Raw genomic sequence first — 22,937 nt, forward strand, 5'->3', positions numbered from 1 at the left:
TCAATAAAATATCCGAGCATTATAATATATTACAGCTCTGTGCACAAGGCATCAAATGGTCCTGTCCGTAATCCCAGCAAAGCAATATTTTTCTTCGCCAAGTTCGATTTTTTTCCGCTTTTGACAAGTCTTGTTTTAACTCAAGCTGTTAAAACTGATCGCTGTGGCTTAGAGGCTAAACTGTGAAGCTGAGGGATTTTTTTTATGGTGGGTAGGGGGGGGGGGGGGGGGGGGGGGGGGAGCAAATGTTGGGATGATGTTGGAATCGAATTCCATCTTCTTGGCTGGACTTTGAAGGTTGATGCTAGCTCCTTCCAAGGTAGCAAGTGTGTGAGACAAAAAGCAACGGTAGGCCCACGAAATGCGGTGGAGAGACTCAGCGGGTGAGGCAGCATCTCTGGAGAGAAGGAATGGGCGACGTTTCAGGCCTCAGTCAATGGTGGGGGTGGGAGATTGCAACCTTCACGTGGGTCCACCCTGTTTCGACGAATGCAATCAACCATGATCATATTGAATGGCGGTGCAGGCTCGAAGGGTCGAATGGCCTACTCCTGCACCTATTTTCTATGTTTCTTTGTTTCTAACCTGGCGTGCACTAACCAGTCTGAAGAAGGGTTTCGGCCCGAAACGTCGCCTATTTCCTTCGCTCCATAGATGCTGCTGCACCCGCTGAGTTTCCCCAGCAATTTTGTGTACCATCAGACAAAACAAGTTGTCTTGCAGCTTTAGGCCCGACGCAAGAAGAAGAAGAAGTCAATGGTGGCTGATTGAGGTGCCAGTTTCTCTCTGCGTTCTGGTACAAGTCCCCTTGGCATTTACCCTGGTGAGATCCCACGCTGGGCACAGGGCCACTTCCTCTGAAGCACCTGTGTGCCAACCCTCCCCTCCCCCGCTCAGCACAGCGAAATGCTCTGGTGTTTCAACGGGTCTTGGAGGTTGGTTCGTACGATGGACTCGGAGAAGCGGCAGCAGAGGATCTGCTTGAATGTTCGGAACATGGACTTCCTGAACAGGATGAAGAGCCAGGGATCCACGATGGGGTTGAAGGAGTAGAAGCGGAAAGCCACCAGGTCCTGATTGTCATCCTTGTCCGGTTTGATGGCGTTGATGAATCCACGAATCTAGAGGGTGGCATTAGGAGGTAAAGAGAAAAGTGTTAATTGATACATGGCTCATTAAACAGCCTGCACCGACATCACATGGACAATTGGATTGTAGCGTACACTGATGAGCAAATAAATAACCACAAATCACAACACAAATTATCTCTGCTTATTTATTATTTATCTAATTTTTCTTTGTTGATCCCTTCTCCCAACTAACAATGACCTATTCTACATTTTCCTTGATCACCATTCCCTTGGTCCCATTTTCACACTTGACACTTCCTCTATGGCAAGAATAGACATTCTTGGAGTACAGAGAAGGTTCACCAGACTGATTCCTGGGATGGCAGGACTTTCACATGAAGAAAGACTGGATAGACTCGGCTTGTACTCGCTAGAATTTAGAAGATTGAGGTGGGGTCTTATAGAAACTTACAAAATTCTTAAGGGGTTGGACAGGCTAGATGCAGAAAGATTGTTCCCGATGTTGGGGAAGTCCAGAACTAGGGGTCACAGTTTAAGGATAAGAGGGAAGTCTTTTAGGACCGAGATGAGAAAATCATTTTTCACACAGAGAGCGGTGAATCTGTGGAATTCTCTGCCACAGAAGGTAGTTGAGGCCAGTTCATTGGCTATATTTAAGAGGGAGTTAGATGTGGCCCTTGTGGCTAAAGGGATCAGGGGGTATGGAGAAGGGTTTCGGCCCGAAACGTCGCCTATTTCCTTCGCTCCATAGATGCTGCTGCACCCGCTGAGTTCCTCCAGCAATTTTGTGTACCTTCGATATTCCAGCATCTGCAGTTCCCTTTTGAACAAACGGTATGGAGAGAAGGCAGGTACGGGATACTGAGTTGGATCATCAGCCATGATCATGTTGAATGGCTCGAAGGGCCGAATGGCCTACTCCTGCACCTATTGTCTATTGTCTATCGGGTCCACATCTTGAACAATGGATACAGTAGATCATCAACAAGGCTAGTCTACTAAATTAAAATGCTGTTTTTCAAGTTTCTTTGTTTCTTTATCATGAAATCAATAAACCTCAGTACAAGAATTTTAAAAAAAATTCCCCAACATTGGCCACGCCAAATAAAGAATGTAGATTAACTTCCATGAAGAACCTTGGTAAACCAGACATGTTTTTATGATAATCTAATAGATTGCTGGTTACAATTAGAAAGTCTAGTCTTAAAAAAAAATCTTACATAGTATGTCAGTATATAGCTCCCGTAGTCGGATTCGATCCTGACTACAGGTGCTGTCTGTATAGAGTTTGTACGTTCTCACCATCACCTGCGTGGGTTTACTCCAAGATCTTCAGTTTCCTACCACACTCCAAAGACGTACAGGTTTGTAGGTTAATTGGCTTGGTGTAAATGTAGAAATTGTCACCAGTGGGTGTAGGATAGTGTTAGTGGGCGGGGTTGACCTGGTGGGCCGATGGGCCTGTTTCCGCGCTGTATCTCTAAACTAAACTAAACTAAAGTGTCACATCACTGCCTGTCATTCTCAAATTGGGTGACACATTCTTTATGCGTTGGAAGGAACTGCAGATGCTGGTTTACACCGAAGATAGGCACCAAGTGCTGGAGTAACTCAGCGGGACAGGCAGCATCTCTGGAGAGAAGGAATGGGTGACGTTTCGGTCGACACCCTTCTTCTGAGGGAGGGTCTTGACCCGAAACGTCACCCATTCCTTCTCTCCAGAGAAGCTGCCCGTCCCGCTGAGTTACTCCAATATTTTGCGTCTATCTTGTTCACATTTTCGATAGTTGTAGCATTTGTATTACTTCATACTTAGCAGCTCAAAACCTGAGGCATTATAGAATTCGCAACGTTTCATTTGAATCTTATTTCATGAATAAACACGACAACATCGTGTTTGAGTATAGGAGCAGGGAGGTTCTACTGCAGTTGTACAGGGTCTTGGTGAGACCACACCTGGAGTATTGCGTACAGTTTTGGTCTCCTAATCTGAGGAAAGACATTCTTGCCATAGAGGGAGTACAGAGAAGGTTCACCAGACTGATTCCTGTGATGGCAGGACTTTCATATGAAGAAAGACTGGATAGACTCGGCTTGTACTCGCTAGAATTTAGAAGATTGAGGGGGGATCTTATAGAAACTTACACAATTCTTAAGGGATTGGACAGGCTAGATGCAGGAAGATTGTTCCCGATGTTGGGGAAATCCAGAACAAGGGGCCACAGTTTAAGGATAAGGGGGAAATCTTTTACGACCGAGATGAGGAACACATTTTTCAGACAGAGAGTGGTGAATCTGTGGAATTCTCTGCCACAGAAGGTAGTTGAGGCCACAGTTCATTGGCTATATTTAAGAGGGAGTTAGATGTGGCCCTTGTGGCTGAAGGGATCAGGGGGTATGGAGAGAAGGCAGGTACAGGATACTGAGTTGGATGATCAGCCATGATCATATTGAATGGCGGTGCAGGCTCGAAGGGCCGAATGGCCTACTCCTGCACCTATTGTCTACGTTTCTATGTTTCTAACATATGGGGGAAATGAAGAGATGGAAAGGACGGAGATATATAAATGTATCTTTATTTAAGGCTTGAGGCCTAGAAGATGCAAAACTGATGTGCTAAGCATCTTTACTGGGTAGGAGTATGTGACGATGATAAGTTTAAACGGGTAATTTCCATTGCAAATGTGTACATAGTGTCTTAGTACAAACGTCCATAAAGTCCCAGGAGCAGAATTAGGCCATTCGGCCCATCAAGTCTTCTCCGCCATTCAATCACAGCTGATCTATCTCTCTGAAGAAGGAGTAGAGAGGTTCTTCTGCGGTTGTATAGGGCTCTGGTAAGACCACATCTGTAGTATTGCGTACAGTTTTGTTCTCCTAATTTGAGGAAGGACATCCTTGTGATTGAGGCTGCGCAGTGTAGGTTCACGAGATTGATCCCTGGGATGGCGGGACTGTCATATGAGGAAAGATTGCAAAGACTAGGCTTGTATTCACTGGAGTTTAGAAGGATGAGGGGATATCTTATAGAAACATATAAAATTATAAAAGGACTGGACAAGCTAGATGCAGGAAAAATGTTCCCAATGTTGGGCGAGTCCAGAACCAGGGGCCACAGTCTTAGAATAAAGGGGAGGCCATTTAAGACTGGGGTGAGAAAAAACTTTTTCACCCAGAGAGTTGTGAATTTATGGAATTCCCTGCCACAGAGGGCAGTGGAGATCAAATCACTGGATGGATTGAAGAGAGAGTTAGATAGAGCTCTAGGGGCTAGTGGAGACAAGGGATATGGGGAGAAGACAGGCACGGGTTATTGATTAGGGACGATCAACCATGATCACAATGAATGGTGGTGCTGGCTCGAAGGGCCGAATGACCTCCTGCACCTATTTTCTATGTTTCTATGACCCAAAACGTCACCTATTCCTTCTCTCCATGGATGCTGCCTCACCCGCTGAGTTTCTCCAGCATTTTTGTCTACCTTCGATTTTTCCAGCATCTGCAGTTCTTTCTTTCCTCTGAATTGGCTTGGGCCTCAGTTCATCTATGAGAGGGCCTGCGTTTGGGGTCGAGACCCTTCTCCTGGATGGTTGAAAAGGGTACTGAGAGTAGTGCGTTCGACCGAACGCACTATGGGAACGACACTCGCCCCCCTGCAGGACCTATACACCAGGAGGTGCAGATCCAGAGCAGGCAACATTCTGGGGGACCTCTTCCACCCCAGCAACGGATTGTTCCAGCTGCTACGGTCAGGCAAACGCCTCCACTGTCACGCTGTTAAACAGAGAGGATGAGACGGAGTTTCTTCCCACAGGCCGTCAGGACTGTAAACTCTGATCTCACCAGGGACTAATTTACTGTTGTGTTGTGTCTTATTAAAATTGTTGGGTATTTTCTAACATGTAAATACTGATTCTGTTCTATTCTGTTCTGTAAGTTTTTTGCACAATTCGCAGGCATTGCCACTTTCATTTCACTGCACATCTTGTATAGCCAGCTCAGCACATCATCGGTGCCCCGCTCCCTGCCCCGCAAACGGTGTCTGAGATGGGCCGGGAAAATCATCAAGGACCCCTCTCACCCTAACCATGGACTGTTTGCCCTCCTCCCATCAGGGAAGCGGTACAGGAGCCTCAGGTCCCGCACAAGCAGGCTGAGGAACAGCTTTTTCCAAAACACCATTATCCTGCTGAACTCACAGTCCCGACACTAGCTATCTTTTATACTCTCCTATCTGTATATATTTATTTGCCTATGTACCAGTTTAATTCATCCACATTGCACATATTGTTTAACCAGTATTTTTATTTCTACTATCTTGCATTCTGACCAGATGCTAAACTGCATTTCATTGAACCTATACTCGTATTTGTGCAATAACAATAAAGTTGAATCAAATCAAATCAAAAATGTGTACGTGACAAATAAACTTGACTTGAACTGCACTGTTTGTAGAAAAATATCATCTTTACTGCTGTCGAGGGAGTGAAAACAAATCAGAATTATGTGGGTCAGTATTCGCCAGTAGAAGGCCATTAACGATCACTTCCTCCATACATCTCTGCATATCAAAGATAACACTGGGATGTTGATAAACGTTTCATTAGATGAGATGACATCTAATCTTGGTTTTGGCCCGTCCGTTCTGGCAATTCAGTGCAAACAATGTCAGAAATGCCGATGTCTAAAAACAACAAACTCCTAATTGACATAAAGCACCCGCAATAAATCCCAGAGCAGCACAGGTTCCACAGAGATTAGACAATAGACGTAGGTCTATTCAAGCCAGCACCTTCAAGCCAGCACCGCCATGCAATGTGATCATCCCCAATCAGTACCCCGTTCCTGCCTTCTCCCCACATCCCCTGACTCCGCTATCTTTAAGAGCCCTATCTAGCTCTCTCTTGAAAGCATCCAGAGAACTTGCCTCCACCGCCCTCTGAGGCAGAGAATTCCACAGCCTCACCACTCTCTGTGTGAGAAAAAGTGTTTCCTCGTCTCTGTTCTAAGATTAAACCTATCAAACACTCCAAAGAAGGACATATATATATATATATATTTAAAAAAAGCTTTTGTTGCATGCCAACCAGTCGGTGGAAAGGCAATACATGTGAAAGTCTGAAGAAGGGTCTCAACCCGAAACGTCACCCATTCCTTCTCTCCAGAGATGCTGCCTGTCCCGCTGAGTTACTCCAGCAGTTTGTGTCTAGCTTTGATTTAAACCAGCATCTGCAGTTTTTACCTGCACAAGATGTACCTCAACATCCATTCCTTCAGATACCCAACCATCGTGCAACCTTTGCCTTGGCAACCACCACTGACTTTGCGATTTGCTTCTTTTTTTTTTTGCTTTGTAAACGGCAGGCGACTGGTTAAAATAGCCCCAGGATAATTCCACCAAACACTCGTGCAGACAAGATATTTATCTCCCAGGTCTGGGATAGATTGGAAGTCCGATCATGGATTCCAAAGGAGAATTGGAAATGATTCTCGGAGAAATGCTTGGGTTTATCTCCACCATCGATACGTCCACTCCAGAAGTTTAATATGGAACGGAGTGTCTACCTTGGTCCGAGGATGAAACGCCTTGCGTCTGCAGGCAGGGGAATAATGATAGAACAACATAACCTTTCCCCTGTAATACAAGCCTACGCATCTGATAAATGTTCTTTCCAACCAAATAATTTGGACCCATTCTCTCCATATTAGAACCACATGGTTCAGCAAGATGTTTGGTCGAGGTATTTACATTGCTACTCAGTAAGGAGCAAGTTAGATGTCGATTTGAGATTAGTATTGCTCAGACGTGTATTTTGTTAATTAAAAGGCCGTTAGCGAGGTCTAAAGGCAGACATTCATCTGGAAAGAGTCAAGGGCCTCTCTCACTTAGGCGATTTGTTCGGTGACTGCAGGCAACTAGGCTGTTTTCACCTGGTCGCGGGGTGACGCCTGTATGGTCGTGAGTTGTCTCCTCAAGTCCCCTAAAGGGCCTATCCCACTTGGATGTCATTTGCGTGTCATGCAGATAGCGCGCGAAGATTTTGTACATCACAAAACTACGCTCAATTCAACTCAACTCAACTCAACTCAACTACACTACACTAAACTACACTACACTAAACTAAACTAAACTAAACTAAACTAAACTAAACACTATTGAAATGCAAGGCTTTCTTTCTTTAACTGTCACTGTATTTTACTTTGCACAGATCAGGCTCAACCCTAATAAAGGTGAGTTATCACTTTGCATTGATTCCCATCTTGAGGCAAGTCACCTTTGAACGTTTGGTTATTACTCATAAAAGAAATATTAATAGAATGTACGGTGAGAGTAAGGCTGACATCTCTGAAACATCGGCACTGATTCGTGCAGATCGTTCCATTGTATCTGTTTCATTGGTTTTCCCTCTCACCCGTATCTGGTAAAACTGAAGGGTAATTCTTTTCTCCTCACGGTCTACATTAAATAACACAATGAAACAGGCTTCCACACTGGTCCCTGTCCAAGGAGCAGCTTTATTTAAGAGCACAATCCAGGAGGAGCCAAAGTTCATCCCTAATTTCCTGTGCTGTGTGACCGAGCTTGTAGCAAGATAAGCACAGATTTTGGAATCCTCCCAAGAATTTTCCAGCATAGTGCTGGTGTGCGCAGCGGTACGGTTGTTGTCTTAACGGCCTGTCCCACGTGCATGCGACCTGCATGCGGCAAGCACGACCTAACGTGGTCCCACTTCGATCGCCGGAGCCGTATGGAGTTGTGCGGAGCTGGTCCCGACATCGCGCGGGGCGCCAAAAAACTGACCGTGTTTAAAAATTCCGCGCGGCAACGGCTCGCCAGCCCACAGCCGCCTCTACGCCGTGTCACTCACTCGATCTCCGCGCGGCTCCCGCTCCTGGTTTGGTGGCGCTTGCCGCATGCCGTACGGCTTAAGTGACCACGTTAGGTCGCGCTTGCCGCATGCAGGTCGCATGCTGGTGGGACCGGCCCTGTAGGTCGCGCTTACTGCATGCAGGTCGCATGATCGTGGGACCGGCCCTTTACATCGGCAAAATCCCCGGTTCGATCCTGACCACGGGTGCTGTCTGTATGCGGAGTCGGCCTGCGGACTCGGGAGCTGCGGACTCCGGCTGCGGGAGGCGGCTGATCAGGAGGTCCGGGCCGCTGAGGAGGAGGATGTTCACCGTCGGGGTTCGGCGTCGGCGTTCCACCAGCCCGGCGTGAGGGCCTGAACATCGGGCCACCCGGGGCGGCGACTGCGGGTGCTAGGAAGGCCTCGACCACGAGTGAACATCTGGGAAGAACGGAGGGGAGGCTGGCTGGACTATGGTGCCTTCCTCACCTTGGTGCCACTGTGTTATGTTGTGTCGTGGACTTTCAGTGTTTGTGCTTTTTTTTAAATTCTATTTTATTTTTAATATGTTTTATTATTTTTGTTATTATTTATTTATTTTTATTTTTATGATACTGCCTGTAAGGGAAATTCATTTCGTTGTCTCTAACTGAGACAATGACAATAAATTTGAATACAATACAATACAATACAATACAATATGGAGTTTGCACGTTCTCCCCGTGACCGTGTGGGTTTTCCCTGGGTGCCCTGGTTTTCTCCCACACTCTAAGGACGTACGGGTTTGTAGGTGAATTGGCTTCGGTAAAGATTGTAAATTGTTGCTAGTGTGTGTAGGAGAGTGTTAGCGTACAGGGTGATCGCTAGTTGTAGCAGGCTCGGAGGGCTGAAGGACCTGCTTCCATGATGTATCTAATCTAAACTAAACTAAACTACACTAAACTAAATACTCTGCATCACACACGATGACTTGCATTAAAATAACATGTTTAATGTGCCAGATACTCTTGCAGGTGCATTATCCAACAGAATTTAACTGAAGACTGAGATGAGGAAAAAACATTTTCACACAGACAGTTGTGAATCTGTGAATTCTCTGCCACAGAAGGCAGTGGAGGCCAATTCACTGGATGTATTCAAGAGAGAGTTATGGCCCTGTCCCACGGTACGAGTTCATTTCAAGTGCTCTCCCGAGTTTAAAAAAAAATCAAACTCGTGGTAAGCACGTAGAATGTACGTAGCGGGTACGTCGGAGCTCGGGGACGTCTCTTAGCGGCTCGTAACGCTAACGGCAGGTACTCGGGAAACGCGGTAAGCTCGGGAAGACTGGTGAAGAATTTTCAACACGTTGAAAAATGTCCACGAGAGCCCCGAGTACCGACGAGCGGCCATTGCCGTAAATCTCCGAGTTCAAATCGGGGCAAACCCGGGAGAACTCTTTGAATGAACTCGTACAGCGGGACGTAGATCTTAGGTCAAACGGAATCAAGGGATATGGGGAGAAGGCAGGAACGGGGTACTGATTCTGGACGAGCAGCCACGATCATATTGAAAGGCGATGCTGGCTTGAAGGGCCGAATGGCCTACTCCTGCACCTATTTTCTATGTTTCTATGTTAACACTTCAAGGCCAAGAAATGCACAGAATTGGAAGAAAAGAGAAGAAAATGGAAAGAGAGGCAGAGGCAACGAAAACCCGATCTGCCATCTGGAACTACCTGTCCTGAATGCCGAAGAACTTTCAAAGCCAGGATTGGTCTCATAAGCCACCTGAGAGTCCACAAAAGCAACAGATCGTAGACCATCATCCTCGATCTCGAGGGGTAGCCACGATGACGTTAACACTGAGTCAGAAAAGTTGTTGTTAATTTCGATGCTTAGAGGCTGCTCGGGTCATGGAAAGAAATTCCAGTGCTTACGTGGATTTGTCAACAGAAAGCGGAAAGATGGAAATCAGAGATGCCCAGGAGGCTGGATTTGGAACGGAATGCAGTTTTTTTAAATGGTTCAAGGTGGTGGACATGGTCACAGACATTGAAGTCGTGGGTGGATTAGAAAACAGTAACTATAACATTCAAAACATTGCCAAAGTGGAAGTGAGGAGATAACAGTGAATGGCATATGGTGATAGTTTGAAGTAGACGTTTGGTTGAATTCATATTTATTGATCGTGGGGAGATACAAGAAGCAGGATGAGACGTCATAACCTCAGAATTAAAGGGCGCTCTTTTAGAAAGGAGGTGAGGAGGAACTTCTTCAGTCAGAGGGCAGTTAATCTGCGGAACTCATTAATAGAAACATAGAAAACATAGAAAATAGGTGCAGGAGTAGGCCATTCGGCCCTTCGAGCCTGCACCGACCACCATTCAATATGATCATGGCTGATCATCCAACTCAGTATCCTGTACCTGCCTTCTCTGCATACCCCCTGATCCCTTCAGCCACAAGGGCCACATCTAACTCCCTCTTAAATATAGCCAATGAACTGCGGCCTCAACTACCTTCTGTGGCAGAGAATCCCACAGATTCACCACTCTCTGTGTGAAAAATGTTTTACTCATCTCGGTCCTAAAAGATTTCCCCCCTATCCTTAAACTGTGACCCCTTGCTCTGGACTTCCCCAACATTGGGAACAATCTTCCTGCATCTAGCCTGTCCAAACCCCCCTAAGAATTTTGTAAGTTTCTATAATCTGCCACAGAGGGCTGTGGAGGACAAGTCAGTGGATATTTTTAAGGCAGAGATAGACTCATTCTTGATTAGAACGGGTGTCAAGGGTTATGGGGAGAAGGCAGGAGGCAGAGATCAGCCATGTTTGGATGGCGGAGTAGAAGCGATGGGCCGAATGGCCTAATTCCACTCCTATAACTTGTGAAGAAGGGATTTGGCACAATTGAGTCCAGAGGCAAGAGGGCAGAATAACAACAAGGACTTGGGATTTGCACAAAACAGGAAAATATGCAAGTGACAGACCAAGGAACAGGGCAGCACGGTGGCACAGCAGGTAGAGTTACCGCCTTTCAGCGCCAGCGACCCGGGTTCGATTCTGATCACGGGCGCTGTCTGTACGGAGTTTGTACGTTCTCCCCGTGACCTGCGTGGCTTTTCACAGTTTAAGGATAAGAGGGAAGTCTTTTAGGATCGAGATGAGGAAAATATTTTTCACACACAGAGAGTGGTGAATCTCTGGAATTCTCTGCCACAGAAGGTAGTTGAGGCCACAGTTCATTGGCTATATTTAAGAGGGAGTTAGATGTGGCCCTTGCGGCTAAAGGGATCAGGGGGTTTGGAGAGAAGGCAGGGATGGGATACTGAGTTGGATGATCAGCCATGATCATATTGAATGACTCGAAGGGCCGAATGGCCTACTCCTGCACCTATTTTCTATGTTTCTATGTTTCTATGTTTCACCGAGATCCTTGGTTTCCTCCCACAATCCAAAGACACACAGGTTTGTAGGCTATTTGGTTTTTAGGCTAATTGGCTTGTTGTAACTGTAAATTGTCCTTAGTGTGTGTAGGGTAGTGTTAAGGGGCTTGTCCCACTTGGCAATTTTTTCGGCGACTGTCGGCATCATTGACTGATGTATCAGGTCACCGAAAAAGTCGCAGCGTGTTGTGGCGTGACGCGGCGTGATGCCGTTTGACGTTTCCTCAAGTGTCACGACAATTCTTTTGTCGCCCCTGGATTTTGAAATGTTCAAAATCTATCGGCGACCCTGACACGTTGGCCAATGATGCCGGCACTCACCGAAAAAATCACCAAATGGGACAGGCCCTTTAGTTTTGTGTGGGGAGCGCTGGTCAGTTGCGAAGGGCCTGTTTCCGCGCTGTATCTCTGAACTACAAACTAAACTAAAGGATGCTTAGAATTGGCAGGGAAAAGTTATGTATGTGTTTCTCATAAGTGTTTCACCACATACATATTCCCACGTAAGTTTGTACTTCTGAAAAAGGGAAACTAACTTGCCTCCACTTGTCTAGATGATTGCAATTCCTTCAGCATTCAATACAATCTAGAACAAAGCTTCATACTTGACTTGAACTCCAAACATTAATGGCCTTCCTCATTAAAAACATGCAACAGCATGCCGAAACTACTCTGCCAACGCATCTTCCAACCCCATGGTCTCCACAGCCAAGCAGTGTGGGAGCGCTATATAACGTGAAGGTTTCCATCCTAACGCCCCTGTCCCACTTAGGAAACCTGAACGGAAACCTCTGGAGACTTTGCGCCCCACCCAAGGTTTCCGTGCGGTTCCCGGAGGTTTTTGTCAGTCTCCCTAATGGTCGAAAGTGGTTTCCGCTTCTTCTATGTTCCGGCGATTATTTCAAAAAATTCAAAACCGGCCGCGACTAAAAATAGGTTGCCGTTTTAAGAATCGGTAATTTTTTAGTCGAAGCCGGTTGCGATACTAGTTGAAGGTGGTTGCCGGAGGTTGCAGGTGGTTGCTGGAGGTTGCAGGTGGTTGCCGGAGGTTGCAGGAGGTTGCCGGAGGTTGCAGGCGGTTGCCGGAGGTTGCAGGAGGTTGCCGGAGGTTGCAGGCGGTTGCCGGAGGTTGCAGGTGGTTGCCGGAGGTTGCAGGTGGTTGCCGGAGGTTGCAGGTGGTTGCCGGAGGTTGCAGGTGGTTGCCGGAGGTTGCAGGTGGTTGCTGGAGGTTGCAGGTAGTGGAAGGTCCTACCTGCAACCTCCGGCAACCACCTTCAACTAGGGAGGGAATAAGAAAAGGTGACGGGCCAATTGCAAGCACATTTTGCCACACCCATTTACATCCCCAGGACTCATCGCCCATAAAATCCATTCCATGTATGGAGTCTGGACAGATTGAATCTATTCAAGGGCATTCAGATGATCTCATGGGCTAATAACTAGTGCGACTGGGATGTCAGACGCTGCCAAGAGCTGAGTTTGCCAGTACAGTTGAACCTGATGGATTCTTGATGGAAAGCGTATGGTATTTTTAAATGTTGAGGGGGAGAACCATGTCCCAGTGTCTTCGAGACGTCTTGTGTTCAGAGTCTTGGAAGGAAGGGAGTGAGGGGTTACCGAAACAGGGACAAATTGATAAGAAGACTGTCGGTCGCGCCAGCTTACATTTCCTCTCTCATTCTTGAAACGATTTTAAAGATGGAATGGCATCCTCATTGAAATCAGCTGCTGAAATCCCTAGTTACCAGTGCATCAAGTTCACCCTATGGAGTAAACAACATTTCTTACAGTCGGGCAAGGATTAACCCTGCCCCAGCCATATAGGACATTGACAGGCATGCATCTCACACCCACCACCCTCATCTTTGGACATCCATGTGTAGGGGAGAGGGTAGGGGTGAAGATGTCCTGGGTCGGGTTGCACCTGGGCCTGGCCAAGCTGGCCATCCGCGAGTCACGGCGCTAGGCGGAAGAGGGCCCCTTTTCCGGGGTTAAGTCCGTGCCCGGGTGGTGTTAGAGAGGGTCTACGCGTTGTCCACGAGCAAGAACGGAACTCACTATCAAAACATGGAGGGGACGGGGGGGACACCGTTTTTTGGCGGCCGCGCGCGCATGCGCACGCTCACACACACGCGGGCGAGGCTTCGGAGGCTCAACCCAGCGCTAAATGCAGCTCCACTGCCTGTCTCACCGGGTTAACTAACAGCCCTGTCTGGACTGACGGGATTCCAGCGCTGCTTCTCCGCGCTGGCCATATTTCCCGCAAGCCCAGGCAGGTTAACCTGGCAGGGATGTCGCCCACCTCTCAAAACATGGGGGGGACGTGTCCCCTCTGGCCCCCCCTGGTTTTCCGCCCCTGTCCACGGGCGCCCAGGGGGATTTCCGGGACCGCTGGGCACCGCGGGGAGTGGAACACATCCTTAATGAGGATGGTGATATAGTCGTTTAAGCATGCATTTGATATTTAAGAATATTTGTTTAGATAATTGGGTGATTTTGTACGATGGTGGTGGGTTTGTTTGGTATTGTCTTATATTGTATTCTTGCAATAATTGATTACATTTCATTTTTGTTAAAAAAAATATTGGTCATTGACTGAGTTGAGTATAGAAGTTGGGGGGTCATGTTGCAGTTGTATAAGACGTTCGTGAGGCCGCATTTAGAGTATTGCGCTCAGTTCTGGGCACCATGTTATAGGCAAGATGTTGTCAAGCTGGAAAGGGTGCAGAGTAAATTCACGAGGATGTTGCCAGGACTAGAGGGTGTGAGCTACAGGGAGAGGTTGAATGGAAAACATAGAAACATAGAAAATAGGTGCAGGAGTAGGCCATTCGGCCCTTCGAGCCTGCACCGCCATTCAATGTGATCATGGCTGATGATCCAACTCAGTATCCTGTACCTGCCTTCTCTCCATACCCCCTGATCCCTTTAGCCACATCTAACTCCCTCTTAAATATAGCCAATGAACTGGCCTCAACTGCCTTCTGTGGCAGAGAGTTCCAGAGACTCACCACTCTCTGCGTGAAAAATGTTTTTCTCATCTCAGTCCTAAAGGATTTCCCCTTTATCCTTAAACTGTGACCCCTTGTCCTGGACTTCCCCAACATCGGGAACAATCTTCCTGCATCTAGCCTGTCCAACCCCCTAAGAATTTTGTAAGTTTCTATAAGATCCCCCCTCAATCTTCTAAATTCTAGCGAGTACAAGCCGAGTCTATCCAGTCTTTTTTCATATGAAAGTCCTGACATCCCAGGAATCAGTCTGGTGAACCTTCTCTGTACTCCCTCTATGGCAAGAATGTCTTTCCTCAGATTTGGAGACCAAAACTGTACACAAAACTGTATGAATAGGCTGGGTCTCTATTCCTTGGAGGGCAGGGAAATGAGGGGTGATCTAATACAAGTGGATAACATCATGAGAGGAATAGATCGGGTAGAGTCTCTTGCCCAGAGTAGGAGAATCGAGGACCAGAGGACATCGGTTTAAGGTGAAAGGGGGAAAAGATTTAATAGGAATCTGAGGGGTAACATTTTCACACAAAGGGTGGTGGGCGTATATGGAACGAGCTGCCAGAGGAGGTAGTTGAGGCTGGCCTGGGACTAGTGCAGCTGGGACATGTTGGCCAGTGTGGGCAAGTTGGGCTGAAGGGCCCGTTTCAAGGACTCGATAACTCTGTGACTATGGGTTAGGTGGTAATCCCGACCCTGCAGAGCAAACAATAACTTTAAAGGTACACAAAATTGCTGGAGAAACTCAGCGGGTGCAGCAGCATCTATGGAGCGAAGGAAATAGGCGACGTTTCGGGCCGAAACCCTTCTTCAGACTGATGGGGGGTGGGGAAAGAAAGAAGGAAAAAGGGAGGAGGAGGAGGAGCCCGAGGGCGGGCGGATGGGAGGGTGGGAGGAGACAGCTAGAGGGTGAAGGAAGGGGAGGAGACAGCACGGGCTAGCCAAATTGGGAGAATTCAATGTTGATGCCATAAGGACGCAAGGACCCCAGACGGAATATGAGGTGCTGTTCCTCCAATTTCCGCTGTTGCTCACTCTGGCAATGGAGGAGACCCAGGACAGAGAGGTCGGATTGGGAATGGGAGGGGGAGTTGAAGTGCTGAGCCACCGGGAGGTCAGGTAGGTTATTGCGGACTGAGCGGAGGTGTTCGGCGAAACGGCACTTTCCACCCCCTCCCCGGGCACTTTCCGTTGCAACCGCAAGAAATGCAACACCTGTCCCTTCACCTCCCCCCTCGACTCCATTCAAGGTCCCAAGCAGTCGTTCCAGGTGCGACAAAGGTTCACCTGTATCTCCTCCAACCTCATCTACTGCATCCGCTGCTCTAGATGTCAGCTGATTTACATCGGTGAGACCAAGCGTAGGTTGGGCGACCGTTTCGCCGAACACCTCCGCTCAGTCCGCAATAACCTACCTGACCTCCCGGTGGCTCAGCACTTCAACTCCCCCTCCCATTCCCAATCCGACCTCTCTGTCCTGGGTCTCCTCCATTGCCAGAGTGAGCAACAGCGGAAATTGGAGGAACAGCACCTCATATTCCGTCTGGGGTCCTTGCGTCCTTATGGCATCAACATTGAATTCTCCCAATTTGGCTAGCCCTTGCTGTCTCCTCCCCTTCCTTCACCCTCTAGCTGTCTCCTCCCACCCTCCCATCCGCCCGCCCTCGGGCTCCTCCTCCTCCTCCCTTTTTCCTTCTTTCTTTCCCCACCCCCCATCAGTCTGAAGAAGGGTTTCGGCCCGAAACGTCGCCTATTTCCTTCGCTCCATAGATGCTGCTGCACCCGCTGAGTTTCCCCAGCAATTTTGTGTACCTTCGATATTCCAGCATCTGCAGTTCCCTTTTGAAAACAATAACTTTATACAGCTGTCCTATGGTTAATCCAAGCCCTGTTGGGTAAACTGTGCTTCTGCAGTCATTCCACTGCCACCCTTCACCTTGCTGAATAAACATTAGCTATGTTGAGTTACACCTTAAATAACCCTTATCTTGCCAAAGAAACAATCACACAGGACACAAGGTTCTGGAGTAACTTAATGATCAGTTTTCGTTTAGAGATACAGCGTGGAAACAGGCCAAGCAAGTCGGCACTGACTAGCAATCACCACCCGTACACTGGCAACGTCCCACACACTAGGGACAATGCACAATTTTTACAGAAGCCAATTAACCTACAAACCTGCACGTCTTTTTTTTTAACTTTCGTTTTACGATACAAATACTACAGGGTTTATTCAAAAAATAAAAATAAACACGTCTTTGGAGTGTGGGAGGAAACCGGAGCACCCGGAGAAAACCCACGCAGTCACTGGGAGCGGGGGCCTAACATCGCCCGGCGCGGCTTAAACGGCCGCGGGACTTACCATCGCCTGCCGGGGGGGCTTCAACATCGTGAGCCCCAGTCACCTCAACACTACAGTTGGTACCCGAGCCGGCTGCCTGCCCATTTTCCGGGGATACGTCCGTGCCCGGGTGCGGATGGAAAGGGAATACGCCCTGTCTACGGGCACCCTGAGGGAGTTCCGGGACCGCTGGGCACCGAGGGGGGTTGAATGTATCCTTGACAAGGATTGCAATATAATTGTTTAGCAGTTGCTTAGCATATTTGTTCGTCTTGTATTATGGTGGTGTTTTGTTTTATTGTATTGTAAATACTATTTTAATATTTGAATAAATATTTTTGATTAAAAAAAAAAAAACACTACAGTTGGACTGCTGGACTGCGGGAGAAGAACAAACACCTTCCATCACAGTGAGGAGGTGTTGGAGATTCACTGTGATGGATGTTTGTGTAAATTGTGTTAAGTGTGTGTCTTGGGGTTTTTTTATAATGTCAAGACTGTAGGAATGAAATTTCATTCAAACCTTGTCTGTTTGAATGACAATAAAAGGCATTCTATTCTATTCTAGTCTATTCTAGTTTCTAAGTCCACACCAGATATTTAAGCGCACCATCTAAAAATAATTACTAAAATACTAAAAATAATTTGCTGGTGGTGATACAAGGAACTGCAGATGCTGGTTTACACAAAAAAAAAGAAAAAGTGCAGGAGTAACTCTGCGGGTCGCTATAACTCAGCGGGTGCAGCAGCATCTATGGAGCGAAGGAAATAGGCAAAGTTTCAGGCCGAAACCCTTCCAGGAGTAACTCAGCGGGTCACTATAACTCAGTGGGTCAGGCAGCATCTCTGGAGGACATGGATAGGTGACGATTTTGGTCGGGACCCTTCTTCAGAACCATCCTGAACTGAAACATCACCTATACAGGTTCCCCAGAGATGCTATCTAACCCACTGAGTTACTCCAGCACTTTGGTCTGTTGGCCTTTTGTGTAAACCAGCATCTGCAGTTCACAAAAATGCTGGAGAAACTCAGCGGGTGCAGCAGCATCTATGGAGCGAAGCAAATAGGCGACGTTTCGGGCCGAAACCCTTCTTCAGACTGATGGGGGGTGGGGGGGAGAAGGAAGGAAAAAGGGAGGAGGAGGAGCCCGAGGGCGGGGGGATGGGAGGAGACAGTTCGAGGGTTAGGGATGGGGAGGAGACAGCAAGGGCTAGCAAAGCTGGGAGAATTCAACGTTCATGCCATCCGGACGCAAGCAACCCAGGCGGAATATGAGGTGCTGTTCCTCCAATTTCCGGTGTTGCTCACTCTGGCAAAGGAGGAGACCCAGGACAGAGCGGTCGGATTGGGAATGGGAGGGGGAGTTGAAGTGCTGAGCCACCGGGAGTTCAGGTAGGTTATTGCGGACCGAGCGGAGGTGTTTTCGGCGAAACGATCGCCCAACCTCCGCTTACTCTGCAGTTCCTTGTTTGTAAAAGGTGCCAGAACACACGACAAGTAGCAACTCCTGGCCTGCAGAGTAAACACATTCCCCAATGTGATTATAGGGCTAATCCTTTCCTGATGACTAGACAGTAATACTATAGTAACACGGATTAACCCTTAACCCGCTGAATAAACTGACTGTGTAATTACATCGCGATTAATGTTGACCCTGCCAAAAAAATGTTGCGGTGTCCAGTTATTCACTGTAACATTGATACTGTACGATGGAAGGTTATTTATCCCAGGAGGGAAATTGATCTGCCAACGGGCATAAAAACACAAGATACGTGAAAGATGAAATTAAAGTGACCAGTGGAAAGGATTGGGGATGTGCAAAGATTGTGGAGGGGTGGGCGGGGGGGAGGGGGGGGGGGGGGGGAGTCTACCCCACCACAGAAGGGGAGGCGTTGTACAGTTTGATAGCCACGGGGAAAAGGGATCTTCTGTGTGCTGCATCTTGAAGGTGTTGTACTTCCGGTGGCGCTGGTGCCAGCAGCCTCCACCTACAGCCCGGTATCTTTTTGTTTTTTTGTTTATTTAGTTATGTAAAAGTGTGTTTTTTGGTGTTTTTTTTGTGTTTTGATGTGGGGGAAGAGGGTACGGTGCGGGGGATACCGTCCTTCAGCCGCTTCCTGCTGAAGACGCGACTATTATTCGAGTCGCGTCCTCGCCCCCCCCCCCCCACCAGCGGCCTACCTACTGGATTGGCGCGGCCTTTCCTGCGACCAGAGCTCGAGCAGCGGCGGGACAGCGCTGATACATCGCGGGGCTGGCGATGCCTTACCGGGGATCGCCGTCTGGAGCCCGGAGTGCTGGACCTGCTGCACCGACATCATGGAGCTGCGGTTTGCGGGCTCCCAACGCGGGCGGCGCTGATAGACAGCGCGGGGTCCTGTGACTCTGCCCGGCTCGGCCTGCGGACTCGGGGGCTGCGGACTCCGGCTGCGGGAGGCGGCTGATCGGGAGGTCCGGGTCGCTGAGGAGGAGGATGTTCACCGTCGGGGTTCGGCCCGGCGTGAGGGCCTGGACATCGGGCCGCCCGGGGCGGCGACTGCGGGTGCTAGGAAGGCCTCGACCACGAGTGAACATCTGGGAAGAACGGAGGGGAGGCTGGCTGGACTATGGTGCCTTCCTCACCTTGGTGTCACTGTGTTATGTTGTGTCGTGGACTTTCTGTGTTTGTGCTTTTTTTTTTTTAATTCTATTTTATTTTTAATATGTTTTATTATTTATTATTATTTATTTATTTTTATTTTTATGATACTGCCTGTAAGGGAAATTCATTTCGTTGTCTCTAACTGAGACAATGACAATAAATTTGAATACAATACAATACAATACAATACAATGAGCACAATCCCAGTGTGGTTATTAATCCCATTGAAAAGTGAGAGGCTGCTGTGGGCTGGCGGGCTGACCTCTAAGGCTCTGAGGTCAGGTGCCAGCTCTCGGACACCTCCTTATACCTACCCTTTGACCACGACCCGGCAGGACTCCCTCTGCCCCGAGCAGGGAGCGTCTATCTTCGGTGTAAACCAGCATCGGCAGTTCCTTTTCTACGCTACACATTTCGGCTGCGCTGGGAGAATCCGCCAATGTTTCGGACCCAACAGTTGCAGCGGTAGAGTTGCTGCCTTACAGCGCTTGCAGCGCCAAAGACCCGGGTTCGATCCCAGCCACGGGCGCTGTCTGCACGGAGTTTGTACGTTCTCCCCGTGACCTGCGTTGGGTTTTCTCCAAGATCTTCAGTCTCCTCCCACACTCCAAAGACATGTCTACTCCACCATTCAATCATGGAAACATAGATACATAGAAAATAGGTGCAGGAGTAGGCCATTCGGCCCTTCGAGCCTGCACCGCCATTCAATATGATCATGGCTGATCATCCAACTCAGTATCCTGTACATGCCTTCTCTCCATACCCCCTGATCCCTTTAGCCACAAGGGCCACATCTAACTCCCTCTTAAATATAGCCAATGAACTATGGCCTCAACTACCTTCTGTGGCAGAGAATTCCACAGATTCACCACTCTGTGTGAAAAATGTTTTTCTCATCTCAGTCCTAAAAGATTTCCCCCTTATCCTTAAACTGTGACCCCTTGTTCTGGACTTCCCCAACATCGGGAACAATCTTCCTGCATCTAGCCTGTCCAATCCCTTAAGAATTTTGTAAGTTTCTATAAGATCCCCCCTCAATCTTCTAAATTCTAGCGAGTACAAGCCGAATGGCTGATCTATCTTTCCCCCTCAACCCCATTCTCCTGCCTTCTCCCCAGAACCCCTGACACCCAATACTAATCAAGAATGTCATATCTCGGCCTAAAATATCCATTGACTTGACCACCTGTGGCTATGAATTCCACAGATTCACCACCCTCTGACTAAAGGCGTTTGCACCCAGTGCCGGATTTACGTATAAGCCAAACAAGCTATAGCTTAGGGCCCCCACTTTCTAGGGGGCCCCCCGAAAAAATTGATGGGCCTCGAGGTCTAGGGGGGCCTCCGGCCAAGGCAGAATACCTACCGTTCAACTCTGGGCGGCCCCCCTCTATCTCTATCTCTCTCTCTCCATCTCCCCCCGCTATCCGTGTCCGGGCCTCCGGGCTCCGCTCGCTCCTCATCCGCCGGCACGGCAGGCCGCCTTGCACATGCGCACTGCTGCGGCCATCGCATCACTGGCCGCCCTGCGCCTGCGCATTGCAACGGCAACTGGTCGGTGCTGGGCACTTTCTCCCTTGCTTTGAATTGTGGGAGATTTGGCCGCCATGGCTGTCCGGTCGTTGGGGGCCTCACAAGTGGAACAGCTTAGGGCCTCTCTTCATCTAAATCCGGCACTGTTTGCACATTCTGTGTGTGTGTGTGACCTTGTGGGTTTTCTCTAGGTGCTCAGGTTTCCTCCCACACTCCAAAGACATACATGTTTGTGTGGGTCAATTGGCTTGGTATAAGTGCAAATTGTCCCTGGTGTTAGTGTGCGGGGATAGCTGGTCGGCGCGGACTCGGTAGGCCGAAGGGCCTGTTTCTGCGCTGTATCTCTAAACAAAAACAAACACATCTGTGACAGCAATTTCCTCTTCGCTTGTTGGCAAGCGCGAGATTCAGAGGATCTCTGGCGCCCGGTAGCTGTGATGTTATTAACTTGGCCAAGCATCCAATCTCATTATCACAACCAGAAAGCAATTTTTAAATCCATTTCAAACAGTGTGCAGAATGCGGACTAAAGGCTGATACAAGCGTAATTAATGTAAAAGTTAGAGATTTATGAATAGAATTTAAAATAAAGCCAATGCAAAATGTGAAACAAATTATGTTAAACCACTAGATAAACATAAATATTTTTGGACCAGATTATGTGCCAAGCAGTGAATATGTTTATGACACTATTATTAAAAGCATATAGTGAAATGTAAGGATTACAACATATTTTAAACTCACCCGCTGAGTTTCTCCAGCATGTTTGTCTACATTCAACATATTTTAAAGTGGTATTAGGTCACACAAAGGTTAAATTTATAGGTACACTAAAATGCTGGAGAAACTCAGCGGGTGCAGCAGCATCTATGGAGCGAAGGAAATAGGTGACGTTTCGGGCCGAAACCCTTCTTCAGACTGATAGGGGGGGGCGGGGAGAAGGAAGGAAAAAGGGAGGAGGAGGAGCCCGAGGGCTGGGGGATGGGAGGAGACAGCTCGAGGGCTAAGGAAGGGGAGGAGACAGCAAGGGCTAACAAAATAGGGAGGATTCAATGTTCATGCCCGCCGGATGCAGGCTCCCCAAGCGGAATATGAGGTGCTGTTCCTCCAATTTCCGGTGTTGCTCACTCTGGCCATGGAGGAGACCCAGGACAGAGAGGTCGGATTGGGAATGGGAGGGGGAGTTGAAGTGCTGAGCCACCGGGAGGTCAGGTAGGTTCTTGCGGACCGAGCGGAGGTGTTCGGCGAAACGATCGCCCAACCTCCGCTTGGTCTCACCGGTGTAGATCAGCTGACACCTAGAGCAGCGGATGCAGTAGATGAGGTTGGAGGAGATACAGGTGAACCTCTGTTGCACCTGGAACGACTGCTTGGGACCTTGAATGGAGTCGAGGGGGGAGGTAAAGGGACAGGTGTTGCATTTCTTGCGGTTGCAACGGAAAGTGCCCAGGGAGGGGGTGGCACGGGAGGGAAGGGAAGAATTGACAAGGGAGTTGCGGAGGGATGTGAAGGTTAAATTTATGCCTGTTCTCGTGATTTTACTTCAGAATGTTGCAGATATCACACTTGTATGAAGCCACGTGTAGGGATGAACGGCATAGAGTCATAGAGTGATACAGTGTGGAAACGGGCACTTTGGCCCAACATGCCCACACAGGCCAACATGTCCCAGCTACACTAGTCCCACCTGCCTGCGTTTGGTCCATATCCCTTCAAACTTATTCTATTCATGTACCTTTGTAACTGCAGACGCTGGTTTCAACCGAAGATAGTCACAAAAATGCTGGAGAAACTCAGCGGGTGCAGCAGCATCTATGGAGCGAAGGAAATAGGCAACGTTTCGGGCTGAAACGAGCAGTACTTCATCTTGCCATGTTACACCCCTCAGGACTCAACATTGCATTCAACAATTTCAGCTAACCAGTCTTTCCAATTGATGGCTGAACAAACGAATTCATAGAAAATAGGTGCAGGAGGAAGCCATTTGGCCCTTCAAGGCAGCACCAAATTCATTCTGAAGAAGGGTCTCGATCCGAAACG

At 48.3% G+C, this 22,937-nt stretch overlaps 1 protein-coding gene across 1 annotated transcript in view; it reads right to left on the reverse strand.

Moving 5' to 3' along the window:
- Positions 1–707: 707 nt before the first annotated feature.
- ptgir (prostaglandin I2 receptor) overlaps positions 708–22,937 on the reverse strand; it is a 64,741-nt gene continuing 42,511 nt past the window's right edge. Inside the window, exon 2 of the mRNA XM_033014439.1 lies at positions 708–1,121. Within this exon, the coding sequence (XP_032870330.1) occupies positions 894–1,121 (228 nt within the window). The 3' untranslated portion in view covers positions 708–893. The remainder of the gene's footprint in view (positions 1,122–22,937) is intronic.

This window comes from Amblyraja radiata, chromosome 41 (genome assembly GCF_010909765.2).
Source record: "Amblyraja radiata isolate CabotCenter1 chromosome 41, sAmbRad1.1.pri, whole genome shotgun sequence".
In the NCBI taxonomy this organism is placed as follows: Eukaryota; Metazoa; Chordata; class Chondrichthyes; order Rajiformes; family Rajidae; genus Amblyraja; species Amblyraja radiata.